Consider the following 26,549-nt stretch of genomic DNA (forward strand, 5'->3'; position numbering starts at 1 on the left):
TGGCTAGTTTGAGTGGAATGACCACCAGTTAGAACTGGCTGCGGATAGGTGCTGTAGTAATAATAATTTTATAAGTAACACATTACACTTGAAAATTATTGTTTGTTATTTTTATACGGAGAATAAAATGCGATTTGTTTATTGAAAAAAAAAATTTATTTGTTGACAAACAAGGCACATGATAAAGAAAGCATTTGATTGGTCAATTTACACACACCCCCTAATCTGTGTACGGTAAGCCGGTATAATATAATTTTTCAGTATCCATAGTTTAAATTGCTTCATACATATAGTAACTATATACTTTCCTAAAGCGAATATTTTGCATTTTTTACATTACTGTAAGCAAGACTAAACCAAATATCAAATAAAACTACGTTCTCGTTAATCACAGTATTTAGTTTCTCGTTGGTTAATTGGTATACCGTAGTATCAAAAACAGGTGTGAAGGTCACTGTAGTTTCACGCTAGAGACAGTGAAGAATTTTTAACAAAAAGTAAAGGAGTTTGGGAAAAAAAAGGTGTGACTGAATATGGTAAGTAAAACTATTTAATATAGATTGTAGAAGGTTTTAAAAAAGAAACAACACAAATTTTATGCCCCCAAAAATTGCATCACCAACATGACCAAGGACAAATTCAAGTTCTTTATAATTAACTTAATAAAACCTATAATGATAATCACTATAATATATCATAGGACCCAAAGACCGGCATATATATCATTACAAAAACAGATGGTCATACATGTTTAACAAGGTGCATTCACCCATTCTCATAACTATCATAACTTCATACTGATTGAAAATGATTGATCAGAACATTAACATAAACATAATTAAAAGGGGGGGGGGGGGGGGAATAGTCAGTTCACTTGTCCCATGTTATTAAGGTCAAGGTGCAGTATTTTAACATTGGCTATATGTATGTCATAAATTTTGGTAAAATTTTCCATACAACTTTAGCTGGTTGAACTTATAACTGAAAATGGAAAAAAAGGCATATTATCTCTTATTTTTTGAAAAATATAACCATGATAACTGAATTGATTCTTTCAAAGATAGCTACACATTTGTATAGAAAGCACATAAAATTGTCTTCATTGGAAATAATCCATACTAATAAATTTATTTCACTAAATTTTTTCAAGCTAGGTTATTTTCCAAAAATCTTAAGAAAAGTTTTCTGCATGCATGTCATATGGGTGACCATGGGTAAATACTGGACTGAGGACGGGTGCATACTGGACTGAGGACGGGTGTATATTGGACTGAGGACGGGTGTATACTGGACTGAGGACGGGTAAATACTGGACTGAGGACGGGTAAATACTGGACTGAGGACGGGTAAATACTGGACTGAGGACGGGTAAACAGAAAATGCACCTTATCCTCTACTGAGTTATAGTAACATAATTTACAAATTCTCTTTGATTTGAGTATAATAACTAATTTTCCATGCTCATCATTTTTTTAATGCCCCAGCCGTAGTGGAGGGGGCATTCCTGATCCTGATCCTGATCCTAAGGTCAAAAATTGACACGACTTGTCTCTCGAATATTGTACAGAATATTCCTCATACGGTGCACCATTTCTCCTGGTAATTTCTCATGTAGTACTTTGAAAAGTTAGTTTAGGCGCAGGATCGGGTATCAGGACTTGCTAGTTCTTGAAAACGCCCTGATTTAGATATATATTCCCTTATAATTTGTGCATTTTTTTCATATTTTTCTCTCTTTGATGGTGAAAGTAGTGATTGAATGTCCAGTGGAATGTTAACTATTTCCAGTTGTCTTTTTAAGTCCTCTCTTTCTTGGTGGTATCTCGGACAGTATATCAAATAGTGTTCTGTTTTTTCTTCTTCTCCGCATTCACAATATGGCGTGAGGGATTGAACTAATTGGTTTCTGTATTTGTTTTAGCATTAAGTGTTACCTTTGTCCATCCCGTCCTTCCCGTCCGTACGTCCCCAAAATTGGTTTAGGTTCTTTAACTTTAGTTTGCCTCAACCAAATGTTATAAAACTTATACAAAATGCTTATTACCACAAAACACAGATCAAGTTTGAAATGTGGTGGCGTCACTTTTACCGTTTCATGAGTTATTCCCTTTTATAAACATAAAAATTGCTGAATTTTTCGTTTCCGTTCTCTAACTTTAGTTTTCATACCAAATGTAATGAAACTTAAACACAATGCTTATTACCACAAAACACAGATCAAGTTAAAAATTGGGTGGCGTGACTTTTACCGTTCATGAGTTATGCCCCTTTATAAACATAATAATTGCTGAAGTTTTTGTTTCCGTTCTTATGAAACTTATACACAATGCTTATTAACACAAAACACAGATCAAGTTTGAAATTGGGTGGCGTCACTTTCAAGGATCTTGAGTTATGCCCCTTTATAAATGGAAAAATTGCTAAATCTGTCGTTTCCCTTCTCTAACTTTAGTTTGCCTCAACCAAATGTTATGAAACTTGTGCTTATAATAACAAAACGGTCTTAACTATGTGAATCCTGCATCTGTACAATGTATGTGGAATTTGACTCATGCATATTTACAAGTGGGGGCATCTGTGGCCCATAGACACATTCTCCATTTATTTTATATTGACCTTTTTCTATGCGGAGACTTTGATTGCTTCATCTGAATCAAACAAAAAATGAGCACTTTTCGGCCTTATCTCTGTTATTTATGTTAAAATAATTAAAAAATTCAAAAATTGATTGAAATGGAAAATATATTTTGAGTTTACAGTGGTCCTCATAATCTGATAAAACTTTAATAATGTTCCAGTATTTTATAAGATCTTGTTTTAAGACCCTTTTAGCAACATTTTAAATTTTGTCTCATGTATTTACAAATTAGTAGGTCTAGATTAAGGTTTCTTTAAGCAATTTAGTAATTGCAAACCAAGAATTTCCTGTGACTGCATATCCTTTGGTTGCTCTCTCATAAACATTATCCCAAAACTCGTTTTTATTCACATTTAAAAAAGGGCTTGGTGGCAGAGTGTCTAAGTCAAACTACTGTAACACTAGCCTGTCAACACTGAGGTTGTAAGTTCAAATTCCGACCGTTGTAGGTGGGCTTGACTCTAATCTTATTTGACTAGGATTGTCAGTTTTCCTACTGAAGGTTGGTGGTTCGCTCTGGGCACTCCGGCTTCCTCCACCAATATAAGCTGACCTCCACAAAATAGCACAGTAGTGCTGAAAGTGGCATTAAAACCCAATCAATCAATCACATTTAAAAAAATATAATTAAAATATTAATGATTTGATATGCGCTCTGAGAAAAAATTTTGATGATTATATGGATAAGCAGAATGGTGTTATTATTACATAATTGATAGAATATTGTACACAATGCTTATAAATTTCACGCATAAACTATATGCCTTAATCAGGAATCCAGAATTGAATATCATAAATGTCTAATTTAAAAATTTTTGATATATGTACATGCACCTGTAACATTTTAAAAAGTTACTACTCAGCTTTTTTAAGTATGAAAATTAACGCAAACCATAATTTTTACATATAATTATTTTTTGTACCGGTAATTAGAGCACAGGACATAAGCGAACCTCTGGATCAGGAAGATTGCTGACTGGGGTTGGAAGTGGACAGGCAAAGACACTGAAAGAATCCCCTCCCAATAAAAAAGCAAGAAATTCAAAACATGGAGAATCCTCCGTGAATGCAGAAATAAGCTCCAGTAGTAGTCCTGTAAAACCAGAAACATTGATAGACATTTTCTGTGACCCAGAAAACCCTAAGAAAGTCCAGTTCCAAGATGTTAGTGCTGCTGCTTACAAAATTAAAACTGGAATTTTTCACACACCATGTTCTGTAAGTGGCTGTAGAAATGAGAACACATATTTATTATATAGTTAGCTTAGTGATAGTATATTCATGAATGATAAAATATGTACAAAAAAGTAAAGTTTTTATATTAGATAGGTTGAAAAGAGCACATTTAGATGAAAAAGTTAGAATAAGTTCAAGTGTAGTACAGTTGAAAAAAAAAATGAAGAATATTTGCCCAAGATTAGTTTAAGTGTGATCTCAAAACCAGCAAAGGTGTTGAAATCTGTGTAGGAATTTGCCAGACCTTGCAGCTGATACAATATATTTCTCAGTTAAGTACATTATGAAATACTCTAAATGTCCATCAATCCTCATCAGATTTAGCCATAAAGGTCTGATAGGACTGATGATATTTAACAGCTCTGAGGCATTGGATTTAACATACCCTTTAAAATAAGTTGGGCTTCATATTTTAACCTTCTGCACAGCCAAACAGACACACTCTTTAGCATGGTTTTTACTGCCAGATGGGAGGAGTCCATATTTCTATAATCTAGAACTCCAGACAACCTCAGGCTCTTCATCATTTGTCAACTTCAGACCTTCTATGAAAAATAATGAGATGTGGGGTATATATCAATGAGACTTGCACCTTGAAACACAATAGAGCCAGAAAAGACATCTACAGGGAATCACTAAATGCAAAATATTCATGAGACCCTGTCGATTCAAAAGAATAAAAGTTGAGGAAATAACTCAAATTTAGATTTGTGGAGCACTAGAAAAATGTGGTTGACATAATATTACATTCAACTACTGATGTTTAAGTTTTACAGGATACATATCATTTAATAAAGCTATATGTAGTTAGGACCATAATTTGCTTTTGTCTATTACAATTAAAGGTTCTTTATACTGCAGCTAGAACACTTCCTGTCGTCTTTATCTAAAATTGAGAATGGAAATGGGGAATGTGTCAAATACACAACAAACCGACCAAAGAGCAAAAAAACAGCCCAAGGCCATCAATGATGGGTCTTCAACACAGCGAGAAAATCCCACACCCGGAGGCAGGCTTCAGCTGGCCCATAAAAAAAAATGTATACTACAATGTAGTTCAGCGCAAAATGGATGTCACACTATCTCTGAAAAAAATTAAAAAACATACAAAGACTAACAAAGGCCAGAGGTTCCTGACTTGGGACAGGCGCGAAAATGCGGCAGGGTTACACATGTTTTGTGAGATCTCAACGCTCCATAGTAACAAAGGGATATTGTGTGCAACGCTCCATAGTAACAAAGGGATATTGTGTGCAACACTCCATAGAAACAAAGGGATATTGTGTGCAACACTCCATAGTAACAAAGGGATATTGTGTGCAATGTGGATTTCATGTCAAGTTACTTTTCTTCACAATTTGGGGTTCATTTTGGATGGAAATACTTTTTCTTTTTGTTTTAACATTTGCATAACGATAATTGTAGCCATTTTCAGCAGCAGTATAAAAACAATATTAGGTTTATGTTGAAAAATATCAACATTTTTATATTTGGGCACAAAACAGTTGAAGGGCTTGGTAAACTACTCGCCCTTCTTCAGTTTCTAAGCCTCATACAAAAAGTTGATATTTTCCTGACATTGACCTAATACTGTATATATGGTATTGTTTTTCTTTCACAGAAATCCAGACTGTCAGATCAACTGGGAATGGACATATATTTTAAAAAAGAATTCCTACAATTTACTGGAAGGTAGGCACTTAGAATTATAAATGTGTAACATATTCATTGGTTTATTTGTACTGTTATTTATGTGATATAAATTCATTGAATTTATACATTTGTCTATTTTTAAATACATTTACTTAGGACAAGACTTGTAATTTGCAGGCCTTTTACCAGACTTCTTTAAGTCATATTCATATCCAAAAGACCCCCAACAAATGTAATTCTGATGCAAATTTTGAAAGGATCAGACAGGTAAAATGGAATAACCAAAACACAGGTAGCAGTATAAATTATGTACAATAAATATAAAAATAACATCTTGTAATTAAATGAAACAAATATCGTGACACCAAGATAGTTAAAAGCAATCAAAGCGTTAGTTTTTTTTGTTTCAGTATACATCCACCTGATTGGATTTTTTTCTATTCCACTGCAGAAGATTTATCAATTGGGCGACTTCTTAGTGGTTTCCCTATTATAAAATAAAAGACCAAATAAGATTTTGATTTTAGTCTTATATTTAGTAAAGATTTACAAAGTGTGATTGTTTGCAAGGACAAAACTACTTAAACATTGGTGGTTACATGACATTTTGATTATTATGTTTTGTTTTATGATAGAACTTGAAATTCTGACTTATTTACCTACAAAAAAGTACATAATAGGGCATTCATTAGATTTTGAGGCACAGTTTCAAGTGGTCAAAGTGAGTGGCTGGCTGCCCTTTTACTGCATACAGGTATCAAAACATTTGAAGTAGCCACATTTGGAGCAGAGTAGCAGGTGAAAATCCAGCCATGTACTTTTAAGAGGCCTTGCATAATCTTTTATTTCCCATGGTAAATTCCTACCAAAGTTATGTTAAAATATAGAATTTAGCACAAGTAAGAAGCCCCCACCCCTGTTTTTGTCTGGTTGAAGGATCTGAATATTCCTGCCTTATTTTCTATTGGTGCTCCTTCTTTCATTAGTAGTGGATCCTTTATAACACAAACCTACATGTAACATACAATAACATTTTTTTTATGTATTATTCATTTAATATTCAAACACACTGACCATTTTGACCTGATCATTAATTGGACTTTTAATAAAAAAATAAATGTATGAAAGACCCTGACACTAAATTATAAACACCTAGATCTAAGGATCTAAGGTTTACATATTTTTAACCCCTACATAGCCCTTTATTTCTTTTTTTTTTTTATTGATAACCTACAATGTTTAGAGAAAAGATATATTTTTTTGCAATTATCATATCATGAATCAGGATCATTGAGATTTTATATTATATCTTTAATATCAGTGTTTTCATATAGTTAATAGGATTATTATGATAAGGTGTTTGTGTGTATAGATTAAGATTTCTAAAATTAAGTAATATATGTTATTTTTGGAAATTAGAAAAGATTTATGACATAACATTGTTTCTCCTACATTTTTTATTTGTTACAGTTTCAAAGAAAGGGGTGCTAGATATGCCTTGTTATCTTTAACACCAGTAAGTGATTAATTTTAAATAATCTCTAGTTATATTTAGTACAGGAACCTAAACAAACAATGTTTATGTAACAATTAGTCATAGAACAAGATCACTATCTTTCGCTGCAATATGCAATATTCCATAAACCATTTTTTATATGTCCACCTATGGCTCTGTTTCATCACTCTGGATTTAAGATGGGACAGAATTCTGAATGGCATATAATAAAACCATAGATGTGTAGATTACTTGCAGAAAGTTTAAAACACCGTTTTGATCATCTACCTCTAACTTTTCATGCATAATTATTTGGTCTTAAATAAAATATGTGAAGCTGATCATTTAAAATTTTAAACAAATTCATTTGCATATTATTACATTATATCTATTTTTCTCAAGAATCTGTAATTATTATTGGCAGACAACAATCTTTGGCAACATTCATGACAGCATATGCTTCCCATGACAACATCACAACATTACATAGGAGAAAAAATTAATATGACACATTATTTCATGGTTGTAGGATGAAAGTTTTATAATAAGAATTGAATGCTTCTTTTTGTCATTTTATAAGGTTGTAAAACTGTTGATAGTGCACACATTTTTAGTATGAAGTGTTTCTGTCAATGCTTTTACACCCCAATTAAATTACAAAAAGAAGCATTCAATTCATATAGTTCCTATCATCCTATGTCAATCAAAGTACAAAATGTAGTTGAATAAAATTCCATGTACAAGCTATAGTACATAGAATTCAGTATGATAGACACACTTAAAACAATAAATGAAAAAAAAAATCTTTCATTCATTTAGGGTATTTATAGACAACATTAAGTAAGAATCTTTACATACATTTTTATACACTTTTACAAAGTTTATATTACATGTATTACATCTGAAACTACTTTTTCTAATAATCCACACTATGTCTTATATTTCAACAATAAAAAAATCTCTAAAAGGGGCATTAGCTGTCAAATTCATGATCACCGATTTGACTTAAATTCTCATATTTGATTCATAACATACTAAAATGTAGATCCAAATTACAACAAGTCACAAGTCTAAAAGAAACAATTAACAATGCATGGACTCGTTATAATGTATCAGCATTTCGTGCATATTTTAGACTAGATGCAATCGAGATTACCACTGAAGACTGCCAATAGTCATTCGACCCGATATGAACATAACTATCAAAATAAATAGACTGAGAAACATATGGAGTTGTGTAATTACAATTTATCCAGGTCCGTTTGATTTTATGCCATACATTTAAAAAATGTAAATTATGGGTTTACCTGTATATGAATGATATTGCTTGGCCGAATCAATCAAGGAAATGTTTTTTTTATGGTGGCTCCCTTGTTTCACTTTTCAAAGTTGACACTCTTTTCATTTTAATAAAATTAACATGTTTAGGGCATGTGTAACCCATCTGCAGCTAAAGGTGAAGTTAGGGTTACGTGAATAAGGATTCAAATTAGGTTGAATTATTGACTTGCCAGTGAATAATACATGTACAATTGCTATGTTTTTTTATCTTATTTTGTCAAAATTGAACCAAACTGACTGCTAATAGCAAAATATTGTTTCATTAGTCCGCTTTTATAACTGTTTGAAAGAAAAAAGTCGTATTTTTATTTTTTTGTCTAAATGGCAGCTAATGCCCCTTTAAACTAAACAAAATTTGTGATTCTTTTAGGAACAAAAGAAAGTTGGTGTGATAGCAGCCAGTGCAGGGAACCATGCCTTAGCTTTATGTTACCACGGAGTTGACCTCGGCATCCCAGTAACAGTTGTTATGCCAAAAATAGCTCCATTGATGAAAGTTCAAAATTGTAGAACCTATGGTGCTGAAGTCATTATACATGGCAAAAGTATATTTGAGGTATTACAATAATATGGCACTGATTTCACTTGGATGGTATATTATTGAAACAGTGAGGTTCAAATTGTTACCATAATTACAATTTTCAATGACATTTTTTTTCTTATGGGAGGTTTTTTTTTTTTTGGTGTTCAGATCAGCTGAATTTTATTTCTAATTTTTAGGAGAAAACTTGAAATTTCATGCTTTTTTTTATTCTCGCCCAACTCTACCAAATTCATTACCCCTGAAATATTAATAAAAATATCTACATAGTAGCATTTACCTCAAATTATGTAAATTATTTTATTTTAAAAATAAACAGAAATTAAAACACATTGTTGTCGTAAATCTGTAAGATTTTATTTTGAACCATATTGTGATAAGTTGTTCCATCCTCACATATGAAATGGACCCATCCAAACAGGAAAAATGTAAAGTAAGAAGTAAATGAAGATTACCACACAATTTGGAATTTTCTTGTATCATAGGTTGTATGAAAAAGTTACTGCTATTTGGATATTTAAAGCTGGTTTACCTGGCAAAATGGACAAACCAATATCCCTGTTTTTCACATTTGACAGGTCTACTTCCTAGGTGGTAAAGTGGGTTTTTTTTGTGCAATGTATTTGCAATTTTTATTCACATGCTTTCCTTTTTAAAGCTCATTATTCACTGTGATTAGTGAAAATTGATTTAAATCAATGTATGGCTATTTTTTTAATTTTTTTTCATTCATAGTGAAATGACCATCTATTTCCTATTTGTAAATGCACATATCCCCCACCCCTTTCTTAAATGACAATGACATGCATTGTATGTTTAAAACAGCCAACACATTTTTTTTGCAACAAAATTTAAGGAATAATGACAAAAAATTAGAACATAATTATTGTAATAAAGCTTAAGTACACAGTAATTTTATACATATTTATGTCTTGGGAGATATTTTTTTTCTGACCAATTAACAGGGTTTTTTCTAAAAAAATAACACCATCAACCAACAAATTAAAAAAAATATTTTGCTATTTTTGCTATTGTGAATTGTCTTTAAAACTATAATAAATTAACAGAATCTGTATATTGCAAAAATGATCTGAAATACAAGATCTACAAATAAGTCAATATGGCCAAAATCATCACTTTAACCTTATATAGATATTTAGTATTCTAATTTGAGGTCTTAAAAAAGTGTTTTAAAAAGTATTAATGACTTTCCAGCTAATTTTAACATGATAAGTCAATTACTGAATTATCTCCCTTGATAAAAGATTAGTGACTAGCTGCAATAGAATGTTTTCACTTTCAAAATGACTGTTCATATTCAGTAAGTTACTTTTAGTAAACCATGATCTCATTCTTTGTTAAGTTTAAGATATCTTCAGACAGCTAAATACAAAATATTAAAAACTATATTTTCTTTCAGTCAAGAGAGTTTGCAATGAAGATGGGAAAAGAAAATGGGAAGATGTATATAAATGGGTAAGATTGATACCAAAATATGATTAAAATCTAAAAAAAAATGTTTTTCAATTGAAGACAGCTGGAAAAATATGCAGTGACAAATTGAAATTCTATGGTCCCAGTATTATCTGGATAGGGAGAGTTAAGACTAAGCGAGTGCAATTATCAGTAAAATACAGAATTTAAAACAAAAATCAAACTTTTTCTTTAGATGCTATTTCATGGTCTTAAAGATTAGCTTCTATCCAAGGTTCATAACAATCCATGAAGGTTTACAAATTTATCATGTCAAAAAGATTAATCCCAGACTGTCTGTATATGTTAACTGTAAAAAAACTAAGTCCATTTATCAGAAAAATACTGAAAATAAAAAAAATACATTTTCAAAAGTTTGCTCTGAATACTGTATTTTGGTCATAACTAAGCTTATGTCCAAATTTCATAAAATTCCATGAAGATTTGACAAAGTTATTGATGACTGAAAATCTTTAACCACAGACTGAACCTAAATGTTGACGCCGCCAACACCGCAGATGGAATCTAGGATTGCTATGTCTCGCTTTCGGGACATAGTTATCGCAGGCTTGACAAAAAGTGGTTTTCTGAAGGGGATTTGACATTTTGGTGCAGGTAAAGTAGTACAGGGTTTCAGGTTCTGGATATTTAGCTTATGCTAACTTCATGTAACTTTAACTTACAGTCAAACCTGTATATAAAGGTAAACCCCAGGATCATAAGAACGGACCTTTGAATTGAGGTTCAAAATGTATAGGTATTACTACATCAGATTAAAAATAGATAGAAAATGAAGGGATATGGAGTAAATGTACATGGGACAAAATCGCACACAAGAGACTGACAAGGCAGGTTTTTTGCTCAATAGAGGTGACCTTTATAGCAGATTTGACTGTATTTTGGGGGCATTTTGCATGTTGTCTGTGTGACTTTGATATCATATATGTATTGTACATATATAGTCATAGCAACAGGATGTCCTGAACTAATGACATGGATCAGATTAATTATGTTTACAACATATACAAGACATGCCTGGTCAATGTGTATGCAGTACTCTGAATATTAGTCATTAACATTTTTAATTCTATTGTCAATTTGTTAGCTTAACTTTAGTTTTACCTGTCATTTTCTCAATTAATTACAAATTTACTGATGACTAACACCAATCTAATCTAAAACCATGAGATTCCATTTCATTTTGAACTCTGAGGTTTTATATTTTATGTAATGAACATGTTACTCAGTCTGTTGTATAATTAATATAAAACAATAACCATTTATTGTAGGTATGACCATCCACATATTATAGCAGGACAGGGAACTATGGGATTGGAAATATTAGAACAAGTACCAGATTTAGATGCCTGTATTATACCTGTTGGTGGTGGTGGGCTGCTGGCAGGGACAGCCTTAGCTATAAAAAATTTAAAACCAGATGTCCAAGTTATTGTAAGTAAGTCAATGTAGATGTCATTTCTGTCAAGACTGAATGCTTTTTAAAACACAGTAAGAGGTTAAACAAAAGATTATAGTTTAGGTCAAATTATTTTTTACTCATAACTATAGTACTGGTATTGTTATCATTTCTGTATGACATAAAGAATTGGATATTAGATTAGGCAAAGACATAAATATTTAAATAAAAAAGTCATATTTTTAATTACAGTGCTTAAAAAGATGCAGGTTAACAAACTTGAACAATTAAAAACATTCCTGTATAAATTTTTCCTTTAAACAGAATATTTCTAGATTGTATATTGTCACTTTACAAGCTAAATGTATGTTATGAAAGGAAAATTTATTTTCAGGGAGTAGAGTCTGAGAATTGTCCAAGTTTTTCTGCATCGCTGAAAGCTGGAAAGGCTGTTTATACAGAGTCCTTATCCACTTTGGCTGATGGTAAGAACAGTTGTGTCACAAGTCATCAAAAAATTACATCTGTGTGTAGTGGGAACACAGTGCCTAAGAGATACTTGGACATTTTTTTTATATGGAACAGTCATCCATCTTAGATTACCCCTCAAATTTAAAACATTTTTTTTTTATCAATAGAAGTTTAACAAAGAAGAAATCTTGAGTTTGAGTTTGAAGTATTAAAATTGTCAGGGCTATTCCAGGGACAATTTAGGGTATTCAGGTTAAAAGAACTTTTTTTTTAGACCTACCACCCATATAATTTTTGAAACAAATCAGTGAAGTTATTTTGTGAAAACTGTTCAGAATCTCATTACCCATGTATTGTTCCAATCCCAATTAAAAAATTCTGGATCATCCTTTTCAAAATATTTTGTTGTTTAAGATATATAAATGAATATCCAGAAATTACCAAGTGTGTGCTTAAGTGTGTATTTTGTTTGAATGTTTCATTTACTTTATTAGGTCTTGCTGTGCCAGTAGTAGGAGTAAATGCATTAGAGACAGCTAAAGATTTCACTGATAAGATGGTTGTAGTCAAGTAAGTCAGTTTTCTAAATCTGTATCAAAGTTTACCAGACATAAAAGAAACATTTGGTATCACTGGACATAACCTCACATGGGATCATTTATGTGGTCTTGCCTGGTCGTCATCTGCAAGATCACACTTTATTAATGTGCCAAATTCTATATACTATACTCTATCACTTAGATCAAAATCTGATTTACTTGTTGCAGTTCACCAGGCACATTCTTATAGCATTACACTAGGTACATTCTTATAGCATTACACTAGGTAAATTTTTTATAGCATCATACTTGATACATTCTTATAGCATTGCATTTGGTACATAGTTAAAGAAACTTACTAGGAACGGTGAAATAAAATTACAGAGTTGTATTGCATGCAAGCATGTTTGTAAACTAGTAAAAATGGGTTAGATGTAGAAACAAGGAATTATTTGAATCTGGAATAATTTTGAATTCTGGAAAATTGATTAGAAGTGTGTAATGAAAACTAACAAAACTAAGGTGGGTTAGCCATGCGTGCATGGTTAAGGTTCAGATTACTTTCACTAATATTTCAGTATGAACTAACTAACCCCCTTAGCCATGCACGCACAGCTAACCCTCCTAAATTGGGTTAGTTTTCATCATACATTTCTTATCAATTTTCCAGAGTTCAAAATTATTCCAGATTCAAATAATTCTTTGGTTAGACTAGATTGTGCACAATATGTAGAATTTATATCCGAAAAGTATGAGGATGAATTTTAAAGAGATACCAACAATGAGGCTTATTTCTATGAACAAATAAATACATGTGAAAAAATATGCTACAAAAATATCCCCATCATCATCGATTAAAATATATAGGTTCATTATTGTATCAACTCTGAGATAACTGGGACAAATTTTACAATCGATTAGTAATTTTTAATATTTGATTTGTAAAAATAAGGACAATACCCTACAAGCATGACAAAAGTTGTGCAGATAATTGTTTTATTTAGAAAAGAAGAAAACTTGTTTGTTCAATCCCTTTATAGAAGTATATCTAAATCAACAATTGTAAACACATAATCATCCGGAAATTGACTGATGATTTAAAGCAGGCAGTAACTTTTTATACGGCCGCAAAAAATTTTTTGTGGTCGTATATTGGTATGACGTTGGCGTCGTCGTCGTCCGGCGTCGTCGTCGTCGTCGTCGTCCGGCGTCGTCTGGCGTCGTCCGAAGACACATTGGTTTTCGCACTCTAACTTTAGTTTAAGTGAATGGATCTTTATGAAATTTTACCACAAGGTTCAATACCACAAAAGGAAGGTTGGGATTGATTTTGGGGGTTATGGTAATAACAGTAAAGGAATTAGGGGCCAAAAAGGGGCCAAAAATAAGCATTTTTGTAACTTCCAGACATAACTTGCGTGTTAGTGTATGGATCTCTCTGACATTGTACCACAAGGTTTCATATCACACAGGGAATGCTGGGATTGATTTTGGGGGTAATTGCCTCCAAATTTTAGGAATTAGGGGCCAAAAAAGGGGCAAAAAACAAGCATTTTTCTAGTTTCATGACAATAACTTGTGTGTAAGTGTATGGATCTTTCTGAAATTGTACTACAAGGTTCCATATCACAAAGGGAAAGCTGGGTTTGAGTTTGGGGGTAATTGCCCTAAACGTTTACGAATTTGGGGCCAAAAAGGGGCCAAAAAACACATTTTTTTCTAGTTTCCAGACAATAACTTGTGTTCAAGTGTATGGATCTCTCTGAAATTGTACTGCAAGGTACCATACCACAAAGGGAAGGCTGGGATTGAGTTTGGGGGTGATGAATCATAATGGGGGTTCAAAAAATTTTGGGGGGGGGGATTTATTTTTTTTTCCTTTTTTTTCTTTTTTTCCTTTTTTGTTTCTTTTAAAATTTTCCATTTTAAGTTGGTTATTTCTGATTTATATTTAAAATCAAATAATAATGATATGGTAGGAGATACACACCAAACAGGATGTGTAAATTATTATATAATAAGTATTGTGCAATAGCAAGAAATTTTCAATTGCACAGTATTGCACAATAGCAAGAAATCTTCAATTGCACAGTATTGCGCAATAGCAAGAAATCTTCAATTGCACAGTATTGCGCAATAGCAAGAAATATCCAATAGCACAATATTGCGCAATAGCAAGAAATTGTCAATTGTACAGTATTGCGCAATAGCAAGAAATCTTTAATAGCACAGGATTGTGCAAAAGAAGATACTTCCTATAAATTGCTTATTTCTTGACCAATTTCAATGGGGTTTTATTCTTGATTTCATGGGGTTCTTTAATATGCTGAATCTAACCGTGTATTTAGTTTTTGGATTTTGGGCACCGTTTTTAAATTGGTCCACATTGAGGTCCAAAGGGTCCAAAATTAAACTTTGTTTGATTTCATCAAAAATTGAATTATTGGGGTTCTTTGATATGCCGAATCTAACTGCGTATTTAGATTCTTAAATTTTGGTTCCGTTTTCAAATTAGTCTACATTAAGGTCCAAAGGGTCCAAAATTTAACTTAGTTTGATTTTAACAAAAATTGAATTCTTAGGGTTCTTTGATATGCTGAATCTAAACATGTATTTAGATTTTTGATTATGGGCCCAGTTTTCAAGTTGGTCCAAATCGGGGTCCAAAATTAAACTTTGTTTGATTTCAACAAAAATTGAATATATGGGGTTCTTTGATATGCTGAATCTAACCATGTATTTAGATTTTTGATTTTTGGGCCCCGTTATCAACTTTGTCCACATTGAGGTCAAAATGGTCCAAAATTAAACTTTGTTTGATTTCATCAAAAATTGAATTATTGGGATTCTTTGATATGCCGAATCTAACCGTGTATTTAGATTCTTAATTTTTGGTTCCGTTTTCAAATTGGTCTACATTAAGGTCCAAAGGGTCCAAAATTAAACTTAGTTTGATTTTAACAAAAATTGAATTCTTAGGGTTCTTTGATATGCTGAATCTAAACATGTATTTAGATTTTTGATTATGGGCCCAGTTTTCAAGTTGGTCCAAATCGGGGTCCAAAATTAAACTTTGTTTGATTTCAACAAAAATTGAATATATGGGGTTCTTTGATATGCTGAATCTAACCATGTATTTAGATTTTTGATTTTTGGGCCCCGTTATCAACTTTGTCCACATTGAGGTCAAAAGGGTCCAAAATTAAACTTTGTTTGATTTCATCAAAAATTGAATTCTTGGGGTTCTTTGATATGCTGAATCTAACCATGTATTTAGATTTTGGATATTGGACCATAATAGGTGAATGTCCAATTTAAAATTTTTAAGTTCTTAGACCACATTCAATCTGTGTTAGAAACCTATGCTGTGTCAAATATTTAATCACAATCCAAATCCAAAGCTGTATCAAGCTTGAATGTTGTGTCCATACTTCCCCCAACTGTTCAGGGTTCGACCTCTGCGGTCGTATCAAGCTGCGCCCTGCGGAGCATTTTATTTCATTTGTAGTACATTTATTATGCCAATTGGTGATTTTTAGGGTGGCCAAAAAAGTTCGTCAGATTTATTTCCTATCAATTGAATACACTTGGACATTTGCAAAAAATTAACAAAATGACAAAAACAAGCTTAAGCTATTTATATAGTGTGGCACAATAGTGTTAGTTTTAGCTAATAACAACATCACTTTAGACATCAATGATGTCTCCAAAAATTTTAACTTTTTCTGCTACAAATTATTTTTTCACAGAATATAGCTTGAAACTTGCTAGGACCTTCCTTGCACCAATTGATTTGTCATTCATTTTTGAATTGTATATCAATTTTTTTTTAAATTCTGTAAACTAATAAATTAGAAAAGCCTGATAATGTAAAAATAATTTTTTATGATTTTCTCTTTATATTCTTTGTATTATTGGCATATCATGCTGGTAATTTCAACAGCTTGTATATCAAATGGGTTACCCCAATATTTAAAAAAATATTCTTATGTATTTTTACAGCAGAATTCATATGAAAATATAAAAATATATTTGATAAATAAAAATTTTGAAAGTAAATCATATACAAATATAAAGAAGATGTGGTATGAGTGCCAATGAGACAACTATCCATCCAAGTCACAATGTGTAAAAAGTAAACAATCATAGGTCAAAGTACAGCCTTCAACACATTTTCATATGTATGCTTCATCCAGGCCATGTGTTGTTTGTTGTTGGTTGTCTTCGTTTGTATGTCTATTTTCATGGAGGAGTTATTTTTTTGGTGAACGATATGGTCTGTTGTACTATTTAATATTTTTGGTTCTTATGTTATGCTTTGATGTATTAGTTAGTTGACTTAAAATTAACATTGAATGCTATCTGTTTTCAGGGAAGAGTCTATAGCCTTAGCTATACTTAGGCTTATATTTGACAATGAATGCCATCTGTTTTCAGGGAAGAGTCTATAGCCTTAGCTATACTTAGGCTTATATTTGACAATGAATGCCATCTGTTTTCAGGGAAGAGTCTATAGCCTTAGCTATACTTAGGCTTATAGAAGTAGAGAAGTCAGTAATAGAAGGAGCTGGTGCTGTTGGATTAGCTGCTGTTATAGAGGGCTTATTACCAGAACTCAAAAATAAAAAGTGAGTAATATTAGTAAAATGATGACTTCTGTAACCAGGGATTAGATTTCCATGGCAACCATTGCTATGAAAATCTTTTTAACACTTTTTTAAATTTTCTTTGGTCATTATAAGGTAATGAACAGAGTTTCATTGAAATCTGTGACATACTGTGACCAAAGAATTTTGACAGTTTCATAGAATTGATATTAAAATAATAAAGTATTAATTAATCCAAGGTATACCTACTACTATTATTTATGTAGTCCAATTCAGTTGCAACAATTGACTTGTAGTAATATCTGTTTCAAAATTCCAAAAATAAAAACAAGAACACCAGCTAAAATAAAACAGTTGATTTGGATCAATGTCCACAAATACAAAGTTTGATTTGATTAACAGAATACACAATACTGATTTTCCTCATCACAATACTGATTTTACCTCATGTAAATTGGAGTTGTCTACCCATGATTGGTTTCACTTTTGCTCCTCTTGAGTCAAACTATCCTTAAAAACTGTGCTCAAAATAGAATATATACATTGTGAAACCATGAAAAATAATGCAATGCTTACTTTCTGTGACAAACAAAACAAAGAAAAATGGTTGCCACAAAATATGTTTACAATATACTGGACAAAATTGATAGATTGATGCTAGGATGTAAGGCCTAAAATAAAATAACATCTTTCTTGAATTCAATCATTGAAGGTTACTAAACATCCAGTGTAAAATATTACATGCACTTTCACAATGAGTCTGTTTAATTTTAGAGTTGTAATAGCCCTTTGTGGAGGTAATATAGATACGACAATTCTAGGTCGTGCCATAGAGAGAGGTTTAGCAGTGGATGGTAGATTAGTGAGATTTGTTGTAACTGTTAGTGACAGACCTGGAGGCATTGCTGAACTTGCCAAGTTACTGTCCCATAATGGTGCTAGGTATGTGTTAGTGTGTAAAAGTTTGATGCTATGTGATGATGGATTACCATCATTATGGGTTATAGACACTTCCTAAACCCAGTATGAGTAATTCCCAGTTGATGAGTTTAGAAATTACTTAGAAATATAGATTTCACCACTGCAAGTGTGTTACGATATTTCTCCACTCGAGACAGTTAAATTTTAATATTTAAAGCGTGAGGCTTGCCGAGCTTTTTAAATATTTAAAATTTAACTGTTGAGAGTGGAGAAATATGGTAAAACACGAGTTATAGTGGTGGAATCTGTTTCTCTAATGATTTTTATCCTTCCTTTTCAAAGATTTGCAGAAAGTTGTGTTCTTTACATGTGACGTCATCAGGCATGGTCGCCTTTTTTCATGACGTCACAATAGGAAATTCAGAAGAAACCAAGAAAAATAAACGTCATAATTAAATTTCGACCAATAATTTGCCGAGAACAGATATTTCACTAGTGAGGAGAAATATTTTTCTCACACCGATCAAGAAATATGAAAATTGCGCAAAAATTAAGAGAAATATAGATTCTACAATTGTAACAAGTGTGTTACGATATTTCTCCACTCGAAACAGTTAAATTTTAATATTTGAAGCGCGAGGCTTGCCGAGCTTTTTAAATAATTAAAATTTAATTGTTGAGAGTGGAGAAATATCGTTATACACGAGTTATAGTGGTGGAATCTGTTTCTCTAATGATTTTTATCCTTCCTTTTCATAGATTTGCTGAAAGATGTGTTCTTTATATGTGACGTCATCAGGCATGGTCGCCTTTTTTCATGACGTCACAATAGGAAAATCAGAAGAAACCAAGAAAATTTGACGTCATAATTAAATTTCAACCAATCAGTTGCCGAGAACAGATATTTCACTAGTGAGGTGAAATATTTTTCTCACATTTGTACGCTGATCAAGAAATGTGAAAATTGCACAAAAATAATGGGAGACTGAGGTTCCAACTCCCTCAGATTATTGTCAGTTTAAGGCTTTTTAAGCTAGAAAAGGGTTATCTTTTAAATAAAGACTGCAAGTTTTATTTTAGTACATGTATTGAACAATTGATTCTGCAAATAAGAGAGAGCTTGAAATACAGCTGATTTAAGAGCCAATTTAGCCCAATATTGTACCTTCTCTTTTGTATATCAATGTATTTCATTTAAACGAAAAGGTCGTTTTACTAACTGTTAGCTGTTCTTTTATTGTAGACATCTTTAAGATGATCAAAAACTGGTGTTTGTCAGATAGTGAAATGTAGTAAATCATTGTACCAAAGCTAAATGTTATCAATTGTTTTGGCTGAATGCTGATTTAGTAATGTAAAATTGAGAATGGAAATGGGGAAAGTGTCAAAGAGACAACAACCCGACCATAGAGCAGACAACAGCCGAAGGCCACCAATGGGTCTTCAATGCAGCGAGAAACTCCTGCATCCGGAGGCGTCCTTCAGCTGGCCCATAAACAAATATGTATACTAGTTCAGTGATAATGGACGTCATACTAAACTCCAAATTATACAAGACTAACAAAGGCCAGAGGCTCCTGACTTGGGACAGGCGCAAAAATGCGGCGGGGTTAAACATGTTTTTTGAGATCTCAACCCTCCCCCTATACCTTTAGCCAATGTAGAAAAAACAAACGTACAACAGTACGCACAGTACAACTCAGTTTAAGAGAAGTTCGAGTCCGATGTCAGAATAGGAAACAAAAGAAAATAAACAAAATGACAATAATACATAAATAACAACAGACTACTAGCAGTTACTGACATGCCAGCTCCAGACCTCAATTAAACTGATTGAAAGATTATGTCTTCATCATATGAATATCAGGCACAATCCCTCCTGTTAGGGGTTTAGTATTATACCATCATAAAATATATGAGAAGAACATAACCCGTGTCATGCCAACAACTGGTTTTAGAATAAATATGTTTAATTCCGATGCAAAGACCCTATAAGTGAATCAATATTAAAGCCAAAATATGCAATCTTTAATGACCTGACAACAGTATCGTAACTATATCACTTCTTAATAAGTCTGTTAAAAGGTTTTGTTAGCTTTTGAGGTGAATACTGACATTTTTGTGCTTTGTAAAGAATATTACCATAAAAGATTGGACCTGAACGTATAAGATGTCTGCATGTTGAGTTATATTTACGAATGATGTCCTTAAACCGATGATAAAATTTAGTAAATGTTTTGACTAGTTTATGATATCGAAAACCCTGGTGTAATAATTTTTCAGTAATACATAAATTTATCTCGCTAAAATCTAAGTACAAGTTGAGATATATAAACACCATAAGATGGTGACAAGGGAACGTCACCATCTAAAAATGGATAATTAACGATAGGAAATGAAAAATCATCTCTTTTATCATAAATTTTTGTATTAAGCTTCCTGTTAATGATATAGATATCAAGATCGAGGAAAGGACAGTGGTCATTGTTAGTATTAGCTTTATTTAAAGTAAGTTCAACAGGATAAATTTCTTTAGTATACATACTGAAGTCGTCATTATTGAGAGCCAATATTTCATCCAAATATCTAAAAGTATTGTTAAATTTTTTGTGTATTTATTTTTTTACAGCATCAAAGATATGTTTCATGAAAGGGCTTGGTTAAAATCTGACGTTTTCTCTGTACAGGTAATTATTATTTATTTTTTCCATTCTGCAATATGTTGCAAGGTACCTTGGCCACTCTATAAAAGAAATGATAAACGTCGTCATATTTATGGTGACAATACAACAAATGATGTTAATGTTAAGTTAAGTAACAGGCTACAGCTATGTTCTATTCAGATTAGATCAGTGAATTTGTATCTTCAATTTTTGTCTCGCCTTGACGGAGTCAAAAAGTGAGACACAGGTATGCTGATTCCAGCGGTGGCGGCGTCAACAATGTATTAGTTTGTGATTAGGTCTAGTTTATGAAGAACCACTAGTGGTAGGTCAATGATATTTGGTATGCAGTTGTATTAGCATTGGCACATCTCATTACCATGCAGATTATTTGGCCCTGCCCCCTTAGTCATGGTCTATTGACTTCTAAACTTTGCTTAGTTTACATGTATTAGTTTGTGATTAGGTCAGTTTATGGGGAACCACTAGTGGTAGGTCAATGATATTTGGTATGCAGTTGTATAAGCATTGGCATATCTCATTTCCATGAAGAATATTTGGCCCGCCCCCTCAGTCATGGTCTATTGACTTTGAAACTTTTGCTTAGTTTACATATGTATTAGTTTGTGATTAGGTCCATTTAAGATGAACCACTAATGTTAAGTCAATGATATTTAGTATGCAAATGTATTGGTATTTGCAAGTTTCATTTCCAAGTAGATTATATAACCCCACCCCCTCATTATGGTTCATTGACTTTGAAACTTTTACATAATTTACAAGTTAATGTTTGTGTTTAGGTTTGTTTAAAGGGAACGACCTTTGAAAAGTCAATGGTATTTGGTATGCAGTTGTATTAGCATTGGTACATCTCATTTCCATGGAGATTGTTAAGCCCTGTACCTTCAGTCAAGGTTCATTGACTTTGAATATTTGCATAACTTACATGTTAAATTATTGCTATTTTAATTTCTACATTTGCATTATCAAAATAACAAATAGGCGAGACATATCTCTGTGATAACAGTTTATATAATATTTATGGAGATTTGTGTTAAATGTACATTTATATCAATTATCCCTACTTGCCTTTAAACTGTAGATTTATGGAACTTATGCAATATTTGAAATGATACATCATATAAAAGGGCAGGTTTTTTTTAAGAGATTCTAATTTCCTTCACAAAAATACCCCCTCTCTGACTCCCTGTTAGGGGTTGTTTGTAGGAATCTGACTCCCTATGAGCGACAGAAAATTAATCAATTTTCTACTCATTCATAATATAAATTGTGGGATGATATTTTTAAATTTCTAAACAGCATACTATTGTCATATTCAATAATTTGCAGCACTAAAGGTCTAAAGGCTTTGTACATGAAAAGACCAATGATCTCATTACAACTGTCCATTTCTGAACACAAATATTTCAAATCAGTTACGAATTTTGAATTTATATTCCACTGATTGTACATAAGATAATGGGCTTTTGATATATCCCCTCTACATCATTGATCATACAATTGCAGCTAGAACTTTTCATTCTTTTAATCTTGTCTGTATTTCTTGACCTTTTTGATACTTTTTTCATGCCCCGCTGCTAAGTGTTACCTTGACTTTCCGTCTGTCCGTCCATCCATCCATCTGTCCTTCCTTCCAAAAAGTATTTTTTACATATTATAAGCAAACTTGAGCGGGGGCATTTATGTCCTCAGACACATTCTTCTTTTATTATATTGCAACTTTCTTTGATATGTTTTAAAATCAATTATTTCCACTTTACCAGGTAAGTATTTTTCAATTAGGTATGTTTTTGCTCAAATGGGCTATAGAAAATACAGGTCGAAGGGGTTAATGCAGCTCTTAAATGGGCTGTAATGTCAGTGTTAAATTGTCCACTTGTAGTTTGAAATGTTTTGCTAATATGTCTTGCACTTAATTACAGTACCAGTACTTAGTATGATTGGCAATTACTTAATTAATTTAATCTTGATTAAAGAAAATTAAACAATTCAATTAAAAATATTTCACATATTTTTACACAAAATATCATTTGAGCTATAACAGTAAATGTGGTCTTTTTGAAAAATTAAGTCATTGTCAAATAGAAGCTTTAACTATACAAAGCCAATAAAATGCTTTTAAAAAATAAGGAGATGTGGTATGGTTGGCAATGAGATAACTATCTACCAAAGTTCAAATGAACTGGATGTCTGCAATTATAGGCAACCGTACGGACATGGCAGGGTATTTATACATCTCTAAAATTGTTCAAAACTTTTCGTAGCTTAGTGTTAAAAAATTACACCAGATCATTTCCAGGGAATATTTACCATCACAACTGATATGTATTTCAGGTTAAAGTTGTAGCTGAAACAAGGGATCAAGAACATGCAGATGAAATACACACAGTATTAAAAGCTAATTACAAGCAGGTGGCTTGGGGTCCAAGATATTTTTAGGTTTTGTTAGTTTTAAGTGCAAGTCAGGAATATCAAATGACTGTATCTGTTTTTATGTTATCATCCATTTTAATGAATTGTTGTTTGGTGTTTTATTTCTTGAAATTTTAGAATTCTTTATTACCATAGATCATTAGTTTATATTTTACATTTGTATTGTTAGATTGATATTAACCGCTTTTCATTTATGACCAGAAACTTTTTAGCTGGCTTTACTTAAAGTTGAGTGTTTAAACAAGTTTAAAGATTTGTCAATTTAAACTGTTTACAGATGTTATATACTGTAAGCTGCACTGAACATTCATTAACATTATCTATCTTAGTTATAAAATAGTGTTTTTTTTCACCGTTTATGATTAATTCAGTATTTTAAAAATAAGTAGCTGTGTGTGATTGTCAATATTCCAGCATTGCTGTTTTATCAGGATCAGTACTTCACAGCACAACATTACTGATTTGCAAAACTAGAAGTTTACCAGTCTAGTAATAAATGTAGTAGTTACACAGTTTTATTCTATTTCTCTTGGTAAATTATTTTCTCCCTTTTTTTCAAACTTTTATTGAAATTATCCATGACAGATCAATCACAATGATCCTTGGTTGAATTGATAAAAATATATAATATATTATCATATGGATTTAATTTGACACCGTATGAAAGTTGGATCTGTAGAAAATATTTGTTTTGGTTAAAAAATACAGTAATTTTTTTCAGAGCAAAAAAGACTATATGAATGAATACCTGATTTTTAATAAAATCTTGCATTCATTCAACTGGTAGAAAATGCATTGATAAAGTTTTATACAAGTAGAGGGTATCCATTTACTTCAATGCAAAGCTTGGAATGTACTAAACTTTTATTTTGTGTAGAAAGTGTACATAAATTACCATAGTGTATATTAGACTATTTAGTGTATGAAACTTTAGTCCAAAGTTTGCCAAACAGTAGCATAGTAATCTTTGAAATGTTAGAAGCAAAATGAAAAATTACTCAACAGTAATTATTGTTTGGAAAATTAGATTTATTGACAACAAAGAACCCACTTTGTCTTAATTATGATTTTATTGATACTACAATGCTAAGAGGCCATAAGAAGAAAACTACATGTAAATTTTTGATATGATGTTTCTAATACCATTGGTTTTGTTGAGGTCACTCAATCTTTAGTTTTCTGTGTGGTGTTTTGTTATTAATACAAACAGACTGATTTTATTTGATCTTTTTGCTTTTGGTAATGGTGTCATCTGTTTTTAATGGACTTATCAGAAGTGTATCTTTTTTTTTTGGGAGAGGGGGGGGGGGCTTGGATGGGGCTTTAATGATAAATGCATAGAATTTTTCCAAGTGTAACTCCAAACGTTGGCTTGACAGGGGCCCCCTTTTGTTTTATTGAAATCCTGGATCCACACATGCTTATGGTCTTTGCTTGCCCCCTTGGTGTCTTCCCTCTTTTTTCTAATGAACTCTTTTAAGTTGTCATAAAAAGTATACAAAATTTTGTTCTTACCTGAAACTATACTGGTGAGAAAGTTCAACCAAAGGTTTCAACTTTCTGGATATAAAAAAATGTTTACAAATGTTTTTATGACTAGTCTCCTGACCCTGAGGTCAAATCTATGTATACCGTAAAGAAAATTTACATTTGAAAAATACTTTGGTTTTAAGGTACTAGTTTATTCTACAAATTGAAAAAATCTGCATGTATTCCTCTAGTGCAGTATTTTTATGCCCCCGCCGTAGCGGAAGGGGCATTAAGTTTTACCCTTGTTCGTCTGTATGCCGTCCGTATGTCCCAAAATTGGTTTCCGTTCTCTAACTTTAGTTTGCCTCAACCAAATGTTGTGAAACTTATACACAATGCTTATTACCACAAAACACAGATCAAGTTTGAATTTTGGTGGCGTCACTTTATCCGTTCTAGAGTTATGCCCCTTTACAAATGGAAAATTTTCCATTCTCTAACTTTAGTTTGCCTCAATCAAATGTTATGAAACTTATACACAAAGCTTATTACCTTAAAACACAGACCAAGTTTGAATTTTGGTTGCATCACTTTTACTGTTCTAGAGTTGTGCCCCTCTACAAATGGAAAAATTGCTGAATTTTTCGTTTACGTTCTCTAATTTTAGTTTGCCTCAACCAAATGTTGTGAAACTTATGCACAATGCTAATTATCACAAAACACAGATCAAGTTCGAATTTTCGTGGCGTCACTTTTACCGTTCTATAGTTATGCCCCTTTACAAATGGAAAAATTGCTGAATTTTTCGTTTCCGTTCTTTAACTTGAGTTTGCCTCAACTAAATGTTATGAAACGTATACACAATGCTTATTACCACAAAACTCAGATCAAGTACAAATTTGGGAAGCTTCACTTTTACTGTTCTTGAGTTATGTTCCTTTATAACGTTATATGCAAGCGGGGGCATCATCTGTGTCCCAAGGACACATTCCCCATTTATTTATTTATACGATAATCATATTTGCAAAACAAAGCCAACTGCTGCAGTCTAATTGTTGACTTAATCATCAATGTCAGGGTTAAATAATGGTCTCAACAATGGTTTGTTTATATTTCATTCGGTGAGGAATGTATTCAAATTGTCTTTTATGTATATAATTAAGTTTTGTTAAAATCTGATGTAAGACAATATTCCTGTAGCATACCAACATAAAGGGCCAGTATTTATTTGTGTTGAACAAATTTTTGAATGTCTCAGCTACCACAATTTATATATACTTGTGTGTTTTACATATGAATTTATGTCATTTTGCTATATATTTTTTTAAGAATCTTCAGTTTATTACCAACCACTTGTATTTAATGGACTGTTTTATTTTATTTATTTTTAATTGTTTAATTTTGTTTTGTGCAGTTATATTAACCATTCATATTTGTGAAAACATTTTTACTTATACATATTTTTTTTTATATAGTGATGAAACAACAGCCTCAATACTCATTGGAACTTTGAATTGAATGAAGGATATTCAGTATTCTTTTTTGGAAACATTGCAAAATAGACACTGACCTATATATTTATGAGTTATAAAATTGATTTGCAACTGAAAAAACAATACTCATTACAAAT

General features: G+C 32.0%; 1 protein-coding gene across 1 annotated transcript; it reads left to right on the forward strand.

The window, feature by feature from the left end:
* LOC127727996 (L-threonine ammonia-lyase-like) lies at positions 1 to 26,549 on the forward strand. The gene is made up of 13 exons (XM_052235152.1): positions 1 to 536; positions 3,572 to 3,856; positions 5,496 to 5,566; positions 6,998 to 7,043; positions 8,734 to 8,919; positions 10,325 to 10,380; positions 11,667 to 11,829; positions 12,189 to 12,279; positions 12,760 to 12,835; positions 17,307 to 17,432; positions 18,186 to 18,353; positions 20,962 to 21,019; positions 23,351 to 26,549. Exons 1-13 carry the CDS (start codon positions 534 to 536, stop codon positions 23,453 to 23,455), a joined length of 1,434 nt encoding a protein of 477 aa, XP_052091112.1. The 5' UTR covers positions 1 to 533; the 3' UTR covers positions 23,456 to 26,549.

This window comes from Mytilus californianus, unplaced genomic scaffold (assembly GCF_021869535.1).
Source record: "Mytilus californianus isolate M0D057914Y unplaced genomic scaffold, xbMytCali1.0.p SCAF_1, whole genome shotgun sequence".
Classification (NCBI taxonomy): domain Eukaryota; kingdom Metazoa; phylum Mollusca; class Bivalvia; order Mytilida; family Mytilidae; genus Mytilus; species Mytilus californianus.

What these genes read in the sequence shown, in the direction of transcription:
- LOC127727996 (XM_052235152.1), top strand. An exon ending in TTTTTCACACACCATGTTCT is followed by an intron (nt 3,857 to 5,495) that starts GTAAGTGGCTGT and finishes TTTCTTTCACAG; the next exon opens with AAATCCAGACTGTCAGATCA. An exon ending in GGGAAGATGTATATAAATGG is followed by an intron (nt 10,381 to 11,666) that starts GTAAGATTGATA and finishes CATTTATTGTAG; the next exon opens with GTATGACCATCCACATATTA.